Genomic DNA, 23,013 nt, shown 5'->3' with positions numbered 1-23,013 from the left:
ATTTTCAGTCTCATATTCTGCTATTTCTCACCCTGAATCCTCAGTAATATCCAACTCTTGCATTCCACTAATTTGCAAGGCCCTCTGAGGTACCTGTTTCTGCACACACAACTCCCTCTGCCTCGAATGAAGCATCGCAACCTGTGAGGACGGTTGTGGAAAGTGTGGCATTTTGACAGGGTCAACAATGTTAAAAAGCTACACTAAAAAAAAGTCTCAAGGTAACAGAATAAAAGACACCCCTAATTCCACCATGGTTATAGGATGGTTTACTTTCTGTTTCGTTAACACCTGAAATGAGACTGTCACACACAGGTGTGCCTCCCTTATTCTTCCCTCTATCCCCACAAATAACAAGGGACTTTCTACTTTACTAATTTCTGTACTATCTGAAATTTTATCTTTGTAAAAAATAATCTTTTAGAAATCTTTCAGAACTGGGTTGATATGGTGGTTACCGTGGGCTGCCTCCTGGGTCTCCACTTCCCACACCTTCTCTGTAGGGAACCACAGTTTTGTCCACCCCTTCTCCACCTGGGAAGTGGGCTTGGGAGGCTGACCCTGTCTATCAGGTGCTCCCATCCCTGTTGTCAGTGACTGCTCAGGAATCATCACTGGGCCAATCAGGGCAGGGCACTGCTGGCCGTCAGAGTCTGTTGTCGGCCCAGCAGTAAATTTAGGTTTTAAAACTGGCCCCATAAACCTAAATGGAGGACTCGTATTCCATATTTTAGGGGGAAAGTGGCTGGGGAGCTTTTTTCTGGCTGCTGTCTTCTGAGAGATATAGAGAGTTAAACAAGAGGTATCTCCTACTTGTCAAAGATCTGTATTACTGAAAGTAACTTCCTGTTATTTAACTATAGATTTTCTGTATAATTTAGAGATCAAAGATGAGACATAAAACTGTGGTTCAAGTAATATCTCCCCCTTCCTCTGGAGTTTAATGAAGATAAATACAGTTTCATTAATGTTTACATTGTTAGCACCAATCCCTATCTCCCAAGGGCTTGTTTGTTGGACAGTGAGGGAGACAGTCAAAATACCAGTGGCTAGTGTTAGAATTAAGGTATGAGGGGCTTCCAGAAGCCAGAGAGAAGGATGAGCAGAAAAGGCTTCTAGAAAAGGTAATCCCTGAGCTGAGATTTGATGTTAACAGAAAAGTAACAGAGAGGCAAAGGAAGGGAAGGGCTCCAGGCAGAGAAGAAGGAATGCAGCCATCGCAGGGGAAAGTCTTCAACAAACGGCGCTGGACCAGCTGGAGAGCCGCATGCAAAAGAATGAAGTGAGACCCCTACCTCACTCCATATAGAAAAGCTAACACAAAAATGTACCAAAGACATAAACGATAAAGCACTAAACTTTAAGATCTAAAACTATAAAACTCTTAGAAGAAAACATAGCATTAAACTATGTTTTCTTAGGTATGACATCAAAGTGCAAGGAACAAAAGGAAAAAGAGACAAACTGGACTTCATCAAAATTAGAAATGGTTGCGCTAAAAATGAAGACAACCCACAGAATGGGAGAAAACACTTGCAAGTCATATATCTGATATGGGACTGGTACCCTAAATATGTAGGGAACTCTTACAACTCAATAATAAAAAGACAAACAACCCAATTAAAAACTGGACTAAGAATTTGAACAGAGATTTCTTCCTAGAATATATACAAATGGACAGTGAGTATATGAAAAGATGTTCAACATTATTACTTATCAGAGAAATGAAAATCACAACCATAATGAGGAAGAAGAAAGAAGCTCAACTGACAACCTGTGAGGGGGTTCAGTGCACCTGATACAGGCAGTGCTGGGGTAGTAGGGGTGGCAGAGGGAGGCTGAAGAGACTGAAGAGCCCTACAGGCCAGACTAAGAAGTCTGGATATTCTCCCAAAGGTAATGAAGAGAAATAAGAAATTTGAATCTGAGAAGCAACACATTAGATTCAACTGTATTCAATGAGTGGGCCATGCCTGGATGCAGGCAGGCAGGTAAGGAGCTTTTCCAGGCAGCTGCCAAAGATGGCGGAGGGGCAGGTCTGGGTGCCCAGTAGCTGACACCATCTCCTGGGCGCCTGGCGGCCACCATGACAAAGCAGGTACTGCTGGACTGGACGGTGGTGGTCGTGTGCTCTGAGGGCATCAACATTTCTGGCAATTTCTGCAGAAACAAGTTGAAGTACCTGGCCTACCATTTCTGAGTCCCCAGCCACATCTGTTGGTGGACCATGAGAGGCATGTTGCCCCCCAAGACCAAGCAGGGCCAGGCTGCCCTGGGTAGCCTCGATGTGTTTGATGGGATCCTGCCACCTTATGACAAGAAAGAGCGAATGGCAGTTCCTGCTGCTCTCAAGGTTGTGCATCTGGTGCCTACACAGATTCTGCCTGTGTAGTGTGCCTGGCTCATGAAGCTGGCAGCCACAGACACAACGGAGGAGATGAGGAAGGAGAAGGCCAAGATTCATCACCAAAAGGAAAAGCAGCTCATGAGGCTGCAGAAACAGGCTGAAAAGAATGTGAAGAAGAAAACTGACAGATACACAGAGGTCCTTGAGACCCATGGATTCCTGGTCTGAGTCCAATAAAGTTGACTGTTGACTCCTCAAAAAAAAGGTGGGTAAGGAGACAAGAATTTGGGGCAATGGGTGAGAGACAAGGGCAACCTGAGATCATGATCCTTTTCTTGAAATCCCAGATACTACATATTTAAATTTTTTTATTATTTACTAATGAGAGAGAGAGAGAGAGAGAGAGAGAGAGAAGCCTCGATTTATTGTTCCACTTATTTACAAGGTCAGTCCAAAAAGTATCCAGCCACGTAATATGAAAAATAGAGAGATTTACTGAAGAAGACACAAGATTAAAGAAACAGTGTACATAGGACAATGATGCTTCAGTCTCCTTCACAGTAGGCACCTCAGGACCTCACACAGTTCTCCCAGTGTCTTCTCCACAGTTCAAAATATTCTGTAAAATCTTTTGTGGGAATCACCATCAGCTGCCCTGTTGTATTTTCCTGAATCTCACTGATGGTGAGAAGTCTCTTCCCTTTCAGAGGTGATTTTAGTTTTGGGAAAAGCCAGAAGTCACAAGGCACCAAATCTGGGCTGTAGCAGGGCTGAGTCACCTGGGCGATTTGATGTTTTGCCAAAAATCACTGCACCAAATATGATGCGTGAGCAGGTGCATTGTTGTGATGAAGCTGCCAATGAGCAGTTGCCTATACCCGCAGCCTTTTTTATCATATTGCATTTATCAACCAATGAAGAACATTAGGCTGTACTCATTAACTGTTTGGCCTGGAGAGGGGTGTACTTGCGATAGACAATACCTTCCCAATCAAAAAACATAGTTAACATGGTCTTGATCTTACTGTGACTTTGCCTCGCCTTCTTCAGGTGTGGAGAACCAGGTGACTTCCATTGAGAGGACTGGGCTTTCGTTTCCAGATCATAGCCATGCACCCACCATTTATCTCCGGTTATGACCTATTTGAGGAAACCTGGTTCTTTGGTAACGGTCTGAATCAAGTCATTAGCAACTGCAACACAATGTTCCTTCTGCTCTGGTTGCAGAAGCCATGGAACAAATTTTGCCATAACATATTTCATGCCAAGATCCTTCATCAAAATGTCAGAAACGGTAGGTTTTGGAATCCCAAGATTAGCTTCTAGTTCCTACACTGTCAGTCACCGATCTTTGTTGATTGTAGCCCATACATGTTCTACATTCTCAGGTGTTCTGCTTGTTACAGGCCTCCTAGAACGTGGATCACTTTCAACATATTCTCAACCATCTTTGAAGCTTTTGTGCCAAATTTTTATTTATGCCGCACTCATTGCATCATCCCTGAAAGCTGTCTGAATCATCTGAATAGTCTCCATGGAGGAATGTTCAAGCTTAACATAAAATTTGATGCAGATTTGTTACTCTACTCCCTCAGTCATTTTGAATGTGATGACCACACAGTACACATGCTCACTCACTGGTGTCTACTGCCCCCACTGACTAGTACAGTGAAGTTGTCATTGTTCACATACGCACATTCCAGGCCATTTTCCTTGGCTGCCAGGTTACATCAATGTCACACAAACTGTTATTATACTAACAATGGCTGGACTTTTCCTGGGTTGATTCTTGTATGTGCCCTGACCAGGGACTGAACCTACAACCTTGGTGGCACAATGATCTAACCAACTGAGCTACCTGGCCAGGGTCCAGAAACTATGTATTTTTATAAACATTGGCCCTGATATTAGAGGGGGCAACAACATGCTTACATAAGTCATAATACCAGAGGGAGTCTGGTGAGTTTCAGAGAAGCTTCAAAGTACTATTGAAATTGGTTTGAAAGTCACTGAGTTGGGGACCAGTGGTGCCCACGTACCTGCTTTCAGCACAGGCAAAGCCCCAAGTTATAAAACCAGTCTAAACATTCTAGCCAATTGTGAGAACTATAGAGTCTCAGGGTTAGAAAGGATCTAGCCACCTACTGTCTGAGACCTGAATTCTACCTACAGAGCCCCCAAAACAGTTATCCTGGCTTCGGTTAAAGACCTCCAGAGATTTGTCAAAAAGGTGGACTGTTTATTCCATCTTTGAAAGCCTTGGAACATCAAACCCTTACTTCAGCTTGGCTCCCACCCATTGGTCTGCACCTCTGACATTAAGGCCACGTAGGCAGGGCGACCCTTGCATAGGGCAGTCCTTGGCTTGTTGACAGTAGCTGCTATATGCCCTGTACTGGCTCTTCTCTCCCTCAGGCTACACAAACGTCCTCATTCCCTAAAAGGTTCCTCAGGGACATGATCTTGAGTCTCTTCTCTGGTCATTCTCAGAAGTCACAATGATTCCTTGGGGGAACCTTAGAGAGTGGCAGTCATAATGTTCAGAGTACTGATCTGAACACTGCGGAGACCAGCAAACCACCCCTGGTCCATTAATAGGCAGCCATGGCACACACTGATGCAGATAGCAATGGCCAGGCACTAAAACCAAAAAAATTAATTTTACCCAGGGTGTTACTAAACCACTTCTTCCCCAATCTGTACTTGTGAAATGGTGTGCTGGACCCTTCACAAGAGAGCTCACATTCCTCGGATAATCCCCACTCAACAACAATTATCTTTGCAGCCGATCAGGTGGTCGGCAGTACGCAAGAGGACGCATAGAGAATGTGAGTGCAGCAAAGGAATAAAGGGAAGAGTTCACAGGAGAAAAAAGAGAGACAGGATATCTGAAAACTTAACCCAAGAGCACTGGGAAGGGCCTTGGAATTGAAAGGGACTTGGGGACGTCTGCAAGGCCGGCCACATCGGGAAGAGAGGGAAAGCCCGAGCAGAGGCTACTGGACACACCCTGCTCCAGCAAAGCAGATGCGCTAACGCTGACGAACCGAGGCAGCGAAGTGAGGGCAGATGCAGCTGGGACAGCAAGGCTTCGTGATCAGGTAAGTCCCCTGAGACACAAGGGTCTGCAGAGGCCAACCTGTGCGCTTATTAGGTACACTCTTTTCACTTACTTGTTTATACCTGTCTATGCTGCCAAAACTTTGAGGCACTTAGGACAGACAGATGAAATCAGAAACATGTGAATAAAAATCAGGATCAGAAGAGGCGCTTTGTGGATACTATCTCACTCAACTTGGATGACTATCCAACTACATAGATGCTGTTAACTATACTTCACAGCTAAGAACACTGGGTCTCAAGACAATTAAGTAAATTGCCTAAGGTCTCATTGTTATTAAGTGACATTTACACTTGAATCTAGGTCAGAAACTTAAGCTCTCTTCTGTTATCACACTGCCCACATCTTCTGGCTTCACTGTGGGCACTCCCTCGCTAGGCAGAGAGCAGAGTCACCCGAAGCTCAGACTCTGAAATCATACTGTGGGTCCAAGCCCCGACCCCTTACCAGGTATGGTAACCTTGGACAGGTTATAATATCCTGCCCCTCCACTTCCTTACCCATGAGCTGGTGTTAATAATAGGTATGTAGGTATTAGGATGTAGGCATTAGGTATGTAGGTAATAATAGCATGTAGGTGTTAACCTAGGGTTAATACATCCCCCAGTCCTAGAGCCCCAGGACCGGTCAGAGGGTTAAATGAATTTACATTACCAGAGCACTTTTAGAACAGTTACACAGTACACACTAAAGTAGATTAGCTAGATTAGTCAACTAAAGTAGATATGAACTTGGGCAAGCAGCTTAACCTCCTAGGCCATCATCCATAAAACGGGGAGGATTCGGAGAAATCTCCCAGTCATGACAATTACTGAATGAGGTAATATGTGTGAAGCACCCATATGTTTGGTTATCATTATTACCACGCTACCTTACTTAAAATCATCTCTTCTTTCATCCAAGGCTGAATGTTATTGGATAATTTAACCACAGGAATAATCAGTGAAATTAGCATTTAATAGGTCAATTGATTTATAAATAAGTATAAATTTAAGGAAAAATCATGAAATACAATGCGAAATCATTAAGAAGCAAAATGAAACACAGGAATGACAAGTGACTCTAAAAGAAATTCTTCCCCTCCTGTTTCAAGAACATGTGCACTCAGAGCATCATGGCCAACCAATCACAGGGCAGGTGTCTGAGAGTGTGATGGAGGGAACTCACCCCACACCCCATTCCACGGCTTCAGTAAAGGGGAAGAACACTGAGAGTCGGGGGGCCAAGTTGGTTGGTTTTCTTTAGGGTGGATTGTCTCCGACTCTGGGTTTAGAGTGCTAAGACTAAATGTTTCCCCTCTGTTTATAACTTTCATGAATATTTATTTATAATACTTTAGAGATGATATTACTGTTTAAATGTATGCTCATAAACGTTTTAATTTAAACCACACCAATGGAAGATCTAACCTTTACGCGGTCAGGGTCCACATAATGCATTTTTTTCATATCACATTCTTCAGTAGTATAATTTAACTTGAGAATATAAAGGATCCACACTCCAAACACAAGCAATATACACCTAGAAAAAAAATCAATTAGGTAGAATGATGCAGTCACGTGATAATCAGGAGCAACTGTGAAGTAAGCGAAAACCTAACCCAAATTGAGTTTGCCTGTCATGCAGCATAAAAGTACCATCTTTAAAGTTGACCTCAGTGGTCAACTGAAGGCACAACTTCTTATTTCCTGAGAAGATAAATTAGTCATTTATGATTATCTTTATTACAAAAAAAAAGTTTTTAAAAACTTTTCCCCACAAAGGCACCCTAATAAAATCTGAATCAAAATGCAGCTTGCTGGACTTTAAAAAACCAAGTGATAGCTTTTGAACTACACAATCTCAGCTTTAAATTTTTCCGGCTTTGAGATACTCTCAATCCTTCAAATACTGTATGATTCCACTGACATGAAGTTGGCAGAGCAGTCAGGACCACAGACAACACAGAAGCAGACTGGTGGTTGCCAGGGGTAGAGGGGGAGGAATGGGGAGTTAGTGTTGAATGGATGCAGACCTTCATTTTGCAAGGTCTGGAGATGAGTGGTGTGATGGTTGCGCAACAATGTGAGAGTGCGTAACATCACCAAATTGTTCTCTTAGAAATGGTTAAGTTACAATCAGGTTCTGGTCAAGATGGAGGTGTAGGTAGAAACCCTCTGCTTCCTTGAACGAAGAAAAGGAGCATAACAACCAATATAAAATCAATAAACAACCAAAAGGGCCAGAAAATCAAATCCCATGGAGCTCCTGACAACCAAGGAATTAAAGAAGAAATCAACCAGAACAACCAGACCAGTAAGGCAGCAGACTGCACCAGCTGACTCAGAAAAACTATGGGGAGGTGGCAGGCCACGAGGGCAGGGCTGGCTGAAGGCGAAACTGAAACTCAGGACTGACTGTGGACTAGGCCTCACTGTGGTGGGAGAAAATCCCAGTCTCACAGTCCATTGGAAAGTGCACTAGAGAAGAGCAAGGGAGCGGCATTGTTCCCTCTCTGGCCCCTCCCCCACAGGCAGCGTAGAGGGTGGCCCTGCCCTGGCGAACACCAAAGGTCACGCCCCTTACAAGTTGTCAGGTGCAGGAGACAAAGAAATAGGGCCCGATGAAAGAACAGAGCAAAACCTCAGAAAGAGAGCTAAGCGATGAGGAGATAGCTAACCTATCTGATGGAGAGTTTAGGGGCCTGGTAATCAAAATGCTCACAGAACTGATCAAGCTTGGTTAAAAAATGAAAAAATAAATGAAGGATACCCAAAGTGAAATAAAGCAAAATATTCAGGGAACCAACAGTGACAGGAAGAAAACCAGGAGTCAAAGAAACAATTTGGAACAGAACAAAAAAATACACATACAACCAAAATAAAATGAAGAAACAAGAATTCAAAAAAGTGAAGAGAGTTTTACAAACCTCTGGGACAACGGGAAATGTTCCAATATCCGAATAATAGGGGTGCCAGAAGGACGAGAACAATAGCAAGAAATTGAAAACTTATTTGAACAAATAATGAAAGAAAACGTCCCAATCTGGTGAAGGAAATAGACATCCAGGAAGTCCAGGAAACCCACAGAGTCCCCCAAAAATTGGACCCAAAGAGAAACACACTAAGGCACATCATCATTAAGTTACCCAAGATTAAATATAGAGAGAGAATCCTAAAAGAAGGAAGAAGAAAGGAGAGAGTTACCTACAAAGGAGTGCCCATAAGACTACGAGCTGATTTCTCAAAAGAAACCTTACAGGCAAGAAGGGGCTGGAAATAAGTATTTGAATTCATGAAAGGCAAGGACCTACATCCGAGATGACTCTATCCAGCAAAGCTTTCATTTACAATGGAAGGGCAGATAAAGTGCTTCTCAGACAAGATCAAGTTAAGGAGTTCATCATCATCAAGCCATTATTATATGAACTGTTAGAGGGACTTATCTAAGAAAAAGAAGGTAAAAAATATGAACAGTAAAATGACAAGAAACTCACAACTATCAACTGAACTTAAAAAAAACAAAAACAAACTAAGCAAACAACTGGAATAGGAACAAATCACAGAAATGGAGATCACATGGAGGGATTTCAGTGGAAACGTGGATGGGGGAAAGGTACAGGGAAGAAGAAGCATAATTAGTAGGCATAAAATAGATGGGGAGAGATAAAAATGGTATGGAAAACAGAGGACTCAAAGAACTTATGTGTACAACCCATGCACATGAACAGGGGAGGGAATGCTGAAGGGTGGTTTTGGGGCAGGGTAGAGGGAAGATAAAGGGGGAAATTGGGGAAACCGTAATAGCATAATCAATAAAAATACTTAAAAAATAAAAATTGAAATGATTGCAAAAAAAGGAAATGGTTAAGATGGTAAATTGTATGTGTATTTTACTTGCCACAATAAAAAAACAGAGGAGGACTTCCGCCAAGATGGAGGCATAGGTGGAAACACTGTGCCTTCTCCCACAACCAAGTTTGAATACAACAAAGGTTTGGAGAACAAAGACACAGCCAAAGAACAGAAAATTGCATTATACGGAAGTCCGACAACAACGAACCATTCAACCGGGATGGTAAAAGGGGTGGAGCCAGCAGCGGAGTGGGGTGGGGCGGGAGGGATCCCCCAACCTAGGCACTCAGGCAGCCCGGACATGGTCAGCGTGTGGGGCAGACAGACCGCGGTGGGGGTCTGGCATATTCTGGCACGGTCAGCGTGTGGGGCAGGCATATTTGCGCACAGTGAGACGGACCTTGCAGGCCCCAGCGGGCGAACCCAGTGGTGGGAGCTCAGAGAGTCCCAAAGAAGTTGCACCCAAGAAGGAACACACCAAGGCACATCATAGTTACATTAGCCAAGATTGAAATGAAGGAGAGAATCCTGGAAGCAGCAAGAGATAAGGGGACAGTCACCTACAAAGGAGTACCCATCAGACTGTCAGCTGATTTCTCAAAAGAGACCTTACAGGCAAGAAGGGGCTGGAAAGAAGTATTCCAAGTCATGAAATCCAAAGACCTACAGCCAAGATTGCTTTATCCGGCAAAGCTTTAAATGAAAGCTTCATTTAAATGGAGCTTCATTTAAAGCTCCATTCTAAATGGAATGGAAGGACAGATAAAGTGCTTCTCAGATAAGGTCAAGTTGAAGGAGTTCATCATCACCAAGCCCTTATTATATGAAATGCTAAAGGGACTTATAAAAGAAAAAGAAGATGAAAAATATGAACAGTGAAAGGACAGCAAACTCACAGTTATCAACAACCACACCTAAAACAAAAGCAAACCAAGAAGACAGCTAGATGAGGAGTGGAACCATAGAAATGAAGAACACATGGAGGGTTAGCAACAGAGGAGTGGGAGGAGAAGGGGGGAGAAGGCACAGAAAATAGCATAGACAGTAGGTAGAAAATAGATAGGGGGGAGGGCAAGAATAGCAAGGGAAATATAGAATCTAAAGAACTTGAGACACGTGGTTATAAACTAAGGGGAGGAGAATGGTGGGGGAGGGAGTGTGCAGGTGGAGGGGAATGAAGGGGGGAATAGAACAACTGTAATGGTATAATCAATAAAATATATATTTAAAAAACAGAGGAAAAAGACTGAGTCCTTAAATAATCTCCTCATTATTTCTCTAAGAATTCTACCCAGAAATGAGGCTGACTGCGGGAGACAGTGCCAGCAGTCACTCTCATGACCATCTAAAACACCGCTTCAAGCATCTGATACAGTCACACTATTATATAGTTTAAAATACATGTGGGCAAATACACACATGGGATTTGGAGAGAAGAACTAAGCCCCACTAAGGTTCTAGAAATCTCATTTATAATAAGCTCCCCAAGTGATACTAACAAACTAAATGTTAAAAAAATTAAACCAATGTTTAAGCTTTAAATAATTTGTGTTTGAAAAGTTAAGGAATAACCTTAAGGGGAAAAATAACCTATTTTTTAAAGAAAGGGGCAGTTTTAAAAATATAGCATCTAGCATAGTACACTGTAGACAATAGATGCTAAATATATTTTCCTTCTTGCATTTAAAAATTATATTTTATTGATTATGCTATTACACTTGTCCCAATTTCACCCCCCTCTTTGCCCCCTCTACCCAGCACCTCCCACTCCCTCAGGCAATTCCCACACCGTTGTTCATGTCCAGGGGTCATGGGTATAAGTTCTTTGGCTACTCCATTTCCTGTACTGTAACTACCTGTTTATTCTGTAACTACCTGTTTGTACTTAGTCCCCTCATCTCTTCACCCATTCCCTGACACTGTTCCCACCTGGCAACCATCAAAACCTACTCCATATCCATGATTCTGTCTCTGCTCTTGTTTGCTTAGTTTGGTTTTTAGATTCAATTCTTGATAGATATGTATTTATTGACATTTTAATGGTTTTCATAGTTTTGATCTTCTTTTCTTAAATAATCCCTTTAACATTTCATACAACAATGGTTTGGTGATGAACTCCTTTAGTTTTCTTCTTGTCTGAGAATCTCTTTATCTGCCCTTTGATTCTAAATGATAGCTTTGCTAGGTAGAGCAATCTTGGCTGTAGGTCCCTGCTTTTCATGATTTTGAATATGTCTTGTCAATCCTTTCTTGCCTGCAAAGTTCCTTTTGAGAAATCAGCTGACAGTCTTATGGGAACTCAGCTGTAACTAACTTTTTGTTCTTGCTGCTTTTAAGATTCTCTTTATCTTTAACCTCTGGCATTTTAATTATGATGTGTCTTAGAGTGGGCCTCTTTGCATCCATCTTGTTTGGGACTCTCTGTGCTTCCTGGGCTTGCATATCTCTTTCCTTCACCAAATTAGGGAAGTTTTCGTTCATTATTTTTTCAATTAGATTTTCAATTTCTTACTCTGTCTCTTCTCTTTCTGGAACTCCCATGATGCTACTGTTGGAATGCCTGAAGTTGTTGCAGAGTCTGGTTATATTATCTTTGTTTTTGTTGGATTCTTTTTCTTCTTGTTCTTCTGATTGGTTGTTTTTTGCTTCCTTATGTTCCAAATCATTGTTTTGATTCTCAGCTTCATTCACTCTACTATTGTTTCCCTGTAAATTGTTCTTTATGTTAATTAGTGAATCCTTTGTTTCTGACTGGATCTTTTTTACACTGTTGAGGTCCTCACTAAGTTCCTCGAGCATCCTAATAAGCAGTGTTTTGAACTCTGCATCTCATAGATTGCTTATCTCCCTTTTGTTTAGTTCTTTCATTGGAATTTTGATCTACTATTTCATTTGGACCATATTTCTTTGTCTCCTTGTTTTGGCAGCTTCCCTGTGTTTGTTTCTTTGTATCAGGTAGAGCTTCTGTGACTCCCTGTCTTGACAGCAGAACCTAATGTAGTGGGTTTCCTGTAGGGTCCAGTGGCACAACCTCCCCTATCACCCAAGCTGGGTACTCAAGGTGCACCCTTTGTGTGGGCTGAGTACTCCCTCCTCTTGTAGTTGAGCTTTGGTTGTTATTGGTAGGTCAATGGGAGGGATTTATCCAGGCCAGTCAGCTGCAAGGACTGGCTATGACCACTGACCACAGACTTCCACCCTCGGTGAAGGATCAGCTGTGCAGGGTTAGGGTGGTGGTGTTCTGATGTGGTCTGTAGCTGTCCACTGGGTGTGCTGGCCCTGAGGTTTCCTGGGTGGTGCAGGCCAAGGTCAGCCCCAACCTGTATTTTGCCCAGGGCCACTGTGCCTGGGCTATAAAGCAATATGAGAGGGCTGCTACTTGTGCTGGGCTTGGAGATTTCCAGGTGAAGCCAACCTGTGAATCTAGGCTAGCTGTTGTTAGTTGCTGGGCCTGAGGCCACTCAGCAAGAGGTACTGGGCTGGGGGCTCACTGAGGCTGGCTATTGCTTGTTTGAGAGGGTTTAGGATGTTGTGAAGCATAAGCCAACACCAGCCATTCATATGGAAAAGTCTCTGTTAATAGCTTGGTTGAGTCCCATGAGGGAAGTCTTATGGGATCTCCAAGCAGGGCAGGTGTTGGGAGGAAACCATGTTAGCCAGTTTGATGGAGTCTCAGATGGGGTGCCCATCTGCTGGCTCTGTGGCTCTGTTGGGGGAGGTTTCAGGAAAGGAACAACGGCCTCTGCCCTCCTTTGTGTCTGGGAGAAAGGTGTCCTTCAGCTCTCACCTTGATGTCAGACACTTCAGTTCCTCCCTGTATGCCACTGGTACTTTTCAAGCTGCTACCCTGGTGCTGGAGCTCAGAGGGAGTGAGTCTGAGTAGGTTAGTCTGTGTGTGGGTTCTTTAAGAGGAACTGCCTGAGACTCCAGAAGTTTCTTTCACCAACTGAATCTCCACTGGTTTTTGCCACCAGAAATTATGGGGACTTATCTCCCTGTCACTGGAACCCCAGGGTGGGGGGCCTGGTGTAGGGTGCTCCTGAGATATCTCTCCCAAATTTTTACTCACCACATGTGGTTGTGGGACCAGCCCATTCCACATCTCTGCCCCTCCTACCTGTCTGGATGGATGTGGTTTCTTTAATTCTGTAGTTGTCAGATTTTCATTCAACTAGATTTCTGATGGTTCTGAGTGATGACTGTTCTATATTTTAATTGTAATTTTGATGTGGTTGTGTGAGGAGGCTAGCTCTGTTCATCTATGCTACCATCTTGACTGATAGTTTTCTAAATATTTCTTAATATTTGAGGATGCTGGTACAAGAAAGTATTGCTAGGAAGTTATTTTCAGCACTTGTTAACTCTCATTTTAACAGTCTCCCGATGTGAACCTGGACAAGCACAACGTTAAGTGAATAGAATGCTACCATTTGTCTAAAAAAGCAGCAGGGCAGAGTGGGGCTGGAGGGAAGAACGGATACACACACACACAGTATTTCTTATATATATAAGACTGGAAATATTGGTTATCTATAACTAGGAAAAGGAAATGTGTGGAGCAGAGAGGAGGTCTTTTATTGAGTACTTTTAATATCTATTGAATTTTTAATCTTCTGAATATAGTATTATTCATTCCTCTCTTCAGAGAGGAAGAGACTTTTCCCCTGGAAAAGTATTACATTCAGTGTATGTAATAATTCCCCTATTTTGATTTTTTTTAATGAAGGAAAAATGGTATTGAAAGCAGGCCCAGTGTGTACAGCACTGATCCCACTCCTAGTCATGAGTCTGTCTTGTCCGCACTGTAAGAAGTAGGGGGGGCAGGCCTGTTCTGTTTGTGGCCATGTAGCCAGTACCCAGCACTGTGCCAGGCCTGTGTAGATGTCAGTAAACCCTGGCTGATGACTAAGAGGAGATGAAAAATGATGTAAGTGTTTATGAATGTACATTCCCTTTTCACACCATTTTTAATCTACACCTCATACATTACTAGTAAAGAGAGAAGGGAAACCGGATTCAGGGTAACATTTCTGTCTGTAGTCGTGAAAGGGGTAATATTCAATGTGGTTCAGCTGGTACCAAATAAAACTGACAAGTTCCCCCTTTAACTATTCTACCACTTATTAGCATACACAGGTGACCTGGCTGAGACACCTGTCATCCTTTTTAGTATTCAATATTTAATGTGATTCAAATGCCTTTAGGGGCCTTTAATTAATCATATTTTAGATTAACTGAAAATAGCTAAGGGAAAAAGCCCTCTTTCGTTAAATAACAGCAGGAAGAGCTGTGCACGGTCAGAGCTGCCCTCCTGGGCCTCCAAGCGTGGGTACAGAGCCCAAGGGGCCCCCGGGCTGGGCACCGTACTCTTACTGAGTACAGCTTGATGCATAAACCCAGGGCATCTGTGCACTGAATCTCACTGACGTGCCTTTAAATGACCTTTTGCCCAAGTGTGATTAAGCACAAGAGTCACGGTTAGGGCTCTCACTGTATTCTATTCTGAATTCTACACAGTTGACTCATATCAGGGGATCTTATGGCCCAAGGGCTTGTACTTACTTTAAAATGTCTTTTAACAACAAGCTGGGTCTTCTCATCTTGTTTTGAGCTCGGGTGTACCATTGCAGGGAGGGTTTTGAGCAATCGCTTCTCAGTTTCACACAGTGATACTCACTTGGCATTGCTGTGAAGAGAGGGGGAGAGGACCGGAGGAGGAAAAGGGATGAGTTAAGTGGATGATGCTTTTAAAGAACCTTCACGTGGTACATCCACACCAAGGACTACTACTCAGTCATAAAAAGGAACAAACTACTGATACAAGCAAACAACTAGATGAACCACGAAAGAATTATGCTGAGCCAAGGACTAAAAGGTTACATATTGTATGACTGCATGTATAGAACATTCTTGAAATGACAAAATTATAGAAATGGAGAACAGACTGGTAGTTGTCAGGAGTTATGTTGGGGTGGTGGGTATGTCTATAAAAAGGCACCACGAAGGATCTCGGTGATGATGAAAATATTCTGTGACTCGCCTGTATGCACGTCAATAGCCCCATTGTGCTACTGTGCTATGGTTTTGTGAGATGCTACCACTGAGGGGAACTGAGTAAAGATGACACAGGATCTCACTGTATTATTTCTTACCATCGCACATGAATTTACAATTATCCCAAGATAAAAAGTCTAATTTATTAAGGAGCCTTTACCTTTTAGAGATACATATGGAAATATATACAGATAAAAGGGCAGAAATGAGATTGGTGAGAAATCTGTAAGGGGATAAGTGTGTGGCAGGGGAACACGAGACAAGACTGGCTTTACGCCAACAGCTGTTGAAGCTGGGCTCACACAATTCTCATCCTCTTACACTTCGGTACGAAGTTCTCTATAATACAACAGTTTAAAAATGGAGTGTAAGAAGAAAATTGTTACACTAAGAAAAAAAGGAAATATGGCTATTTTAAAAGAAATTTTTCTTTAAAAATATATATGTTCTGAGGTATGCTTGTGTACTTATTCTTTTGAGTTAATTTTATTCTCAGATATTTAATTTTTACACAATATCCCCAAAGGCACTGCAGTAAAAACTGACACAAAGAAGCACTGTTGGGAACCCGGATGTGCCTTTGCACGTGATGTACCCTCAGTCCGCAGTCCGGTGGGAATCCCTCCAGCAGGCTGCCTGGCCAACCATTCTTCATCCTTGAATGCTCTCCTTCTCTGCGAAGACCGTTTTTCAACCCCACAGCCGTGGCCGGGTACTCCACTACCTCTTTACCACGATTAACTGAAACTTTCTGTTAACGTCTGAGGTCTCCTCTACCTTTTTCCAAGTGCCCGGAGGACTGAGCTGCGGGGCCAGAATGCTGTCATTTTTGTATCTCCATCACCTAGGACAAGGCTCGGCACATACGGGCCCTCAAGAAACATGTGACACTGTATGTAATGTGTGTTACATGGCTTTGGCCTGTCATCGGATAAGATAACCACCCCTCCCCACCCACACACACACACACAAACTGTATTTTCTCAATTACATTTAAGACTAAAACTGAAGTTGACTGTTAACAGAAATTACAATAGCAAAGAATAAAGCATTCACTCTATTCAAAGATCTAAAATGTCCAACAACAGGGAATTTGTGGGTAAATTACGGTGCAAACCACAAGGAATACACTGTAGTCCTCAAAGCCTTGCTACATGAGCAGGCGCCTCAGGAATCACAAGTCCGAGCCTCTGCTCACTTAGACTGCCGGGGAGAGCGCCTCCACATCACCGCCTCACCCACCCTCTTCACGCAGGAAGGACCTGGTATTCAAAAGTGATATATTTCTACGCACACATAAAAATAGAGCAGACTCTTCCTCAATGCCTGCCTGCCCGATGAAGACATTCTTCTGACCAAAGCCCCAGTGAAGAAAGATAAGGGCAAGGCTGGGGCTGTCAGTTCATTTGTAGAACCGTCACTAACATTTTCAAAATTAAGGATTCACCATTCAAACCAAGAATAAATAGACCCCACGAACTAGTACACGATGAACCACCAAATTAACTGCACACAGTTACTAGGCAAGGGTGGGGATGGTGTTGATATTCTGGCAGAGGAATGAGTCTACACGTGATCTCACCAAGTCTTAACAACAACGACTTCATTCCCTCACTAGCTGCATTTAACCTGTCCGAGGCCACACGTGACGAACCGAGGAGCTGAGAATGCAGCCCACACCCGTCCACCTCGAAGTCCATGCCCTTCCTACCTGCAGGTGCTTGGGAAAGGCAGGTCCCAGGACAGGTGGGTACACATATATGGGTCTGGTCTTTTGCTTTGTTTTTTTTAACAAAGGAAGGAATGCCAAGGCACACATTTTTATAAACAAAAATCCAAAGTTGAGAAAACAGTGAATAAACCAGCATGGCTGGAGTGGACCGTCTAGGAAAGTGAACAAGATGGTACCAGGGCAGCCGAAAGAGCAAGTCTTTTAAGGTGGGAGATTTCTGAAAGCAGGATTTCACAGCAGAAGAGGAGGAAGACCGGTCTACTGCCCAGAGGGCTGCCTGGGGACAAGAAGACAGGATACTGGATACACGACACTGTCCAGGCAGAAGGGGAGCCTGAGGCCTGTCCTGGTGAGGATGGAGAGCAAAGGACAAGGACAGAGATCTACTGACAAATGCAACAGGAAGAATGACGATGAAAAGAAGCATGCAAAGTTAAATCTGGGTCTTGGTTACGGAAAGAAACAGGAAGTCAATTTTTGTAGTTAATCATGATGATGGGATGGATTTGAGAAGATAAATGACACAGATGTCCAGGGGGCGGCTGGAAATGTGGCCTGGGGCTCAACAGATGGTCCATCCCCCGGGCCAGCCTTTCTCAGTGGGTCCAATAGAGTTACGCCCGAAGGCATCCACACAGTAGGGAACAAATTAACTTCTCTCCTGTAAACCCAGACTGGTAGGTTCCACACCATGCACGGGAAAGGTGAAAAAAGTCACTCAAATCATGTTTGGGGTTCTGTGTTTTAGATGAAGAGTTCTACTTGATAAAGCAGGACAGGAGGCAGAGAGCCTGCCCTCAGGGAGAAGACAGCCTTGTGGTGCACAGAGACTAAGCCTGTCGCAATGGCAAGGAGAATGCACGACAGCGACAGTGCAGCAGCAGGAGCTGGCAGAGGGGCCGAGCGAGGAGGGAAGACCCAGAAAGGGCATTCCCATGGCCAGAAAGCTTGGAATGAGCAAAGCACAAAGGCCTGGTTCGTCTGTGGGGACAGCAAATGACTGGAATAGCTGAGAAAGCATGGCACAGGGTGGAGATGGGGGGTGCAGGCAGGAGTTAAGGGCAACCCTGTGGTCCTACTGGACACCCCAGAGCTGGTGCTATATCTCAGCTGTGAGTGTTGGCTGCTAACAAAACACAGCTGTCCCTTTCTCTGCGGGCTTGCCCTCTGCCCCCAGCCGATGACTGGCCGACTGACAAGGGTACCCCTTGCCTCCAGGTGGGATCAGTCTGGGAGAGCAAATCAAGCTCCAAAGCTTCCTGAGGACTTAGCTGAGACCACAGCTTTGCTCAACTGCTTCTCATGCTTCACTTCCTCTCTCACTCCTTTATGTCCTGGCAGCTCCCTCAATAAACCAGGAGCCCTTGAATTCCCGTTTCAGGCTCTGCTTCTAGAGAACATGACCTAAGACAGCCATTAGGTCAGCAGGGTCAGCATATGGGAAAAATCACAGAAGGTCATGGATGATCACAAGAAGCCCTTGAGGATTTTGTTCACGAGGGATCATGAAACACATGGAAGATAATCATGGGGGAAGAAGCAGGAATAGCAACGGAGGGAGAGGCAAGTCTGGGATGGCAGGCTGCTGAGGAGCTAGCACCATGCTCTCACGGCCCACGCTGGCTGCCTCCGCAAAGATGGCGGAGGCCGGGTGAGAGGAATAGCTCCCAGCCACAGAAATGACAGGGCTGGAGATAGATCAGGCGTGGTGAGCAGGCAGGAGGGAAGATAACTCAAGTGACAGGGAGGACGGTGCAGCCCTTTGTACAGAGAGGTCACAGGAGGAGGGAATTCTGTTGAGACGGTAAGGCCCTGCCTTCTAGAAACCCAAGGTGTAGGGCAATGATAGCGGGACTGTAACTACAACAGTGTGGGAAGGGCTGAGAAAGGAGACGGCTCAGAGTGTGGCGTCCGATACCAGCACAGACGCACAGTGTGGTCAGAGAGCTGACTCCCTAGGCTGTCTTGCCAAGCCCATCCATGGGCATCACGACAAAAGCAGTGCATGCAATCGTACTTCCAAACTTTCTTCTGCCCTCACCCAACAAGGAGGGGGGTTTGGGGGTGAGGAGGCAAAGGTTTAGTTATAAATGCTCAAAAGTATAGCAGTCCAGGTAAGACAGGATAGTGAGAAGCTTGGAAAAGTCCTCCACAAGTGTAATAGGGAAAGAGACAGACAGCTGAACACAATGGCCAAGCAGTTTACAGCCAGGTGCAGATGGCCACCAAGACCTGGCACGGGGCAAGACTGGGAAAACAGGACCTGGCCCCCAGGACAACCTTTCCTCCCTGGAGATAGCACCTAGGCTTCAGCTGTATTTCACCTCCAGGTCCAGAAAATCAGCAATACCAGGTGGGCTACGCCAGAGCCAACTGTAATGACTAACGACCCCCTTGCCATGTCACTGACCAACCAGAGGGGACCATGACCCTGAAAGGGCACACCTGGAGAACTGATGAATATTCCACTGAAACCCTCCTCTGAAACCCCCCCTAAGACTCCAAGCCTGCAAAAAAGGGGGGAAAGCCTAAAGACAAAGGACGCAGCATGCACCCGCATGCTCTCCATCTGGGCTCTCCATCTGGGGAGGCGTCTGTGCCATTCCTTCTTCTCCCCCCACTTCTTTCCCCACAGGCATGAGTCTCCTCAATTCAAAGGCAAGGGCAGCTGGCAGCTTGTCCCATGCTGACCCCCTGAACCTGTCCCCAAAGCCCCCTCTTCTCTGACTTCCCAGGGAGCTCAGGCAGCCCAGCCTGGGCTCTCCTGCTGCTGCTTCGGGGCGGTACTAAGCCCTTCCTTGTCTTACCGTCCCAGCTCTAATAATTGTACCCTCACAGTCATCTGGGCATGTGTTGTGAAATCTTTCCCACACGAAGTCAAGAACCCACATACTACAGCTGGCCCTAGGCAGACCCACTCAGGACCAGGGCCCTGTCTGGGAACACAGGGTTTTAACTGTTGTCGTGTAGAACTCCTGGTGACATGTTACTTTTCTCTTACTGACTGCAGAAGTTGATCTCCTCCCAAGCAGACTGCCATCCTTGTATGGTCTAGGTAGCTAATTTCAAACTAGGTTTAGCTTTGGAACTCTTTTTTTTTTTGAAATCTGAAAGCAGATTTAGAATCCTAAAATATAACACAAGTAAGAAGTATTCAATTGCTCTCTTGCAGGGTTTGCCTACCTCACGCTACTGGCATCCGGGCTGGGTAATTCTTTGTTGTAGGGGGCTGACTTGTGCATCACAGGACGTTTTGCAGCACCCCTGGCCTCTATCCACTAGATGCCACCAGTATCTCTGGACCTCCCCCTCTTCCAGTTGGGACAACCAAAAATGTCTCCAGATATTGCCAAATGTCCTCTGGGGGGCAAAATCACCCCAACTTTACCCACTGGGATGAAGTCCTTATATATTAAAATTCCAACATTGCTGTATCTTCAAAGTGTTGAAGGTGTAAAAAACAACATAAGTAGAGCTACTTTCAAATGGAATCAGAGCTTCCATCCTAGAGGAACTGCGTTCCATGTCTTACTCCTCAAACCTTGGGATGTTAAACCAGGGCAAAATAACTTCCGAAACTCGGCCTAAAGTACTGTATTTTGCTGTGTATAACGTGCACCCATATTTTTTGCCTAAACTTTCAGGAAAAAACCTTTCATTTTAATGTTTTAATTAACTTATTTACATTTAGATCATTGTTTTTATATTATAAAGAAATTTTAGCATTTAGTTTTTGAACATACTATGGTGTAAGAAATTTTGTACAACAAATAATTATAAAACACAAGAACATATACAAGGTACAAGAAATGTTGTGTACCGGTAACAAATTGGTACTACCCATGTATAACGCACATCCCTATTTTTCCCTTAAAGATTTGGGCAAAAAAGTGTGCATTATACACAGCAAAATACGGTATTCCAAACAACTCTTTGTTCTGACTACTGGGACTGAAAATTAAAGACATTCTTTAGAATTAGCATCACATCACCACTGGGCCTTTTGGCTAAGATCAAATGCTAGTCAATCTATACCTATCCTTCTATTCATGTAATTATTCCCTGTCTCATAAATACTCCTTGCCTTCACCTAAATCAAAACACTACTTGGGTTTCTGCCTGAATCAGAACTTCCTGAGTAGCTACCCTTTTGGATCTCAAATAAATGCTGTTGCCTCTTATTTTTGGCCTTTTATTTATAGATTAGCAAAGGTAATCAAACTTAATGCAGCCCTGGCAGGGGTGGCTCAGTTGGTTGAAGCATCATCCTGTCTCATAACCAAAGGGCATGGGTTCAATCCCTGGTCCAAGCGCATATGGGAGGCAGTCGACTGATGCTTCTCTCTAGCATCGATGGCTCTCTCTTTCCCTTCCTCTCTCTGTAAAAGCAATGGAAGAATGTCCTCGGTGAGGATAAAAAAACAAGAAAAACTCAGTGCAAAAACTGAAAACTCAAAGACTGGGTTAAAAATTGATGATACTTAAGCTCCAGTATCCATGTGGGAACTAACAGACACACACAGGCATGCATCGCACACGAGCCTGCTGAGACGAGCTCACACACGTGCACACGGGCAGAAGGACAACACTTATTCCTGGATGTGCACATCTCAAGCACAGCTCCTTCAACTGTCTCATTTCACTCCCACCCCCAAAGGGGGAACCCCCACTGTATGGTACTTTCCTGTTTCTACTGGTTAGGCGGTGTTTCATTTGCCTTTTAGAAATGTGCAATTTACCCACGATATGAACACCATAAAGTGCAAGCAAGAGCATTGGCACTGGGACCACGCCCTGTCATCTCTGATATCTCATAGTATTTGTTCAATCCAATGCACTGATACCTCGACTGCTGTCTCGGTCAGTGATCCCCCAGTCTGACTGTGCACAAGAATCAATGGAGGAGGCTGTCATGTAGTCAGATTCCCGGACCTCATCCTCAGAATCTCCCACCCAATAAGGCCGGGTAAGGACACCCAATGTGCACTGGAAGCAAGTTTTCCCCTGAGTGACGTGGGTGTGGAGCTTCAAGAAGCCCCGCTCTCCAGCAAGCTTCTCGCAGTGTAATTACAACAGATTTTAGCCTAAGGATGTTCAGATCCTACAATCTGTGCAAAATTATCAGGACCTGTCTCCTACAACGAAAAATAAAAGTGTTGCTCTGTGAATGCAACACTTCTGTATAGTGGAGAGTCTGCATGCCACTAATTTTGACCACCAACCAAGATGCAAGCAGTTCAGTGATACTGAGGTGTGCTTTCTAATCTTACTCGTAATCAACCGGTCGGTATTCCTCTACTGTTGAGAGTACATCATCATTACTACCATCCAGCTGCCTGCTTCTCACATGTTTAAAAGCATTAAGGCAATTCATTCTGAGTCTCAGGATACAAAAACATTTGCCAACACTAGACCACGTCCAGCAACTACACATGGTATTTCTCTAAGATTTCACTGAGGTGGCAAAGATGCCAAAAGGGCAGCAACCCTCGCAGGGCCAAATCCAGAGCCCTCTCCCCGCCCCATCTTTCTTACACTCTCCTCCTCCTCCTCACTCCACTTCAGTCTAGAAGGTTTCCTGCTGTTCCTCAGACCCCTACCCTCTCCATCCCCACCTCAGGTCTCCGCTTGCGGCTTCCTCTGCCTCCTCCAGAAGGCTCCCTCCCTCACCATTTTCATTGTGGTCTTTGTTCAAAAGTCTCCCTCCTGGGGGGATAGAGGGAGAAACATTGGGAAAATTGTAATACCATAATCAATATAAAATATTTTTTAAAAAGCCACCCTCCTTGACCACCTTAGGCAATACAGCATTCCCACTCCTCAAGCCCGGTTATTCATGTCCCTGCTTTGCTTTCCGTCGAGCACTCACTGCTCCTCATACCTATCTGCCTATTGTCTGTTCTCCCCATTTGAAAATCCCAGAGAA

At 44.3% G+C, this 23,013-nt stretch overlaps 1 protein-coding gene and 1 pseudogene across 4 annotated transcripts in view; one reads left to right on the top strand and one right to left on the bottom strand.

Annotated features, from left to right (window-relative positions):
- Window positions 1-23,013, bottom strand: part of ST3GAL5 (ST3 beta-galactoside alpha-2,3-sialyltransferase 5) — a 52,313-nt gene that overhangs the window by 16,914 nt on the left and 12,386 nt on the right. For 2 of the 4 annotated variants that reach the window (XM_037039150.1, XM_037039160.1), the window contains exons 2-3: window positions 14,864-14,987; window positions 6,878-6,989 (exon numbers count right to left, since the gene is read on the bottom strand). In XM_037039150.1, coding sequence (XP_036895045.1) covers window positions 6,878-6,989; window positions 14,864-14,987 — 236 coding nt within the window. The remainder of the gene's footprint in view (window positions 1-6,877; window positions 6,990-14,863; window positions 14,988-23,013) is intronic. The other 2 variants (XM_037039169.1, XM_037039178.1) reach the window with 1 other exon arrangement.
- LOC118982227 (60S ribosomal protein L13a-like) lies at window positions 2,022-2,579 on the top strand (annotated as a pseudogene).

This window comes from Sturnira hondurensis, unplaced genomic scaffold (genome assembly GCF_014824575.4).
Source record: "Sturnira hondurensis isolate 20B ecotype Veracruz unplaced genomic scaffold, ASM1482457v3 Scaffold0002039, whole genome shotgun sequence".
In the NCBI taxonomy this organism is placed as follows: Eukaryota; Metazoa; Chordata; class Mammalia; order Chiroptera; family Phyllostomidae; genus Sturnira; species Sturnira hondurensis.
The sequence above is the reverse complement of the archived record's forward strand: the minus strand, read 5'-3'. Positions and strand labels throughout refer to the sequence as shown.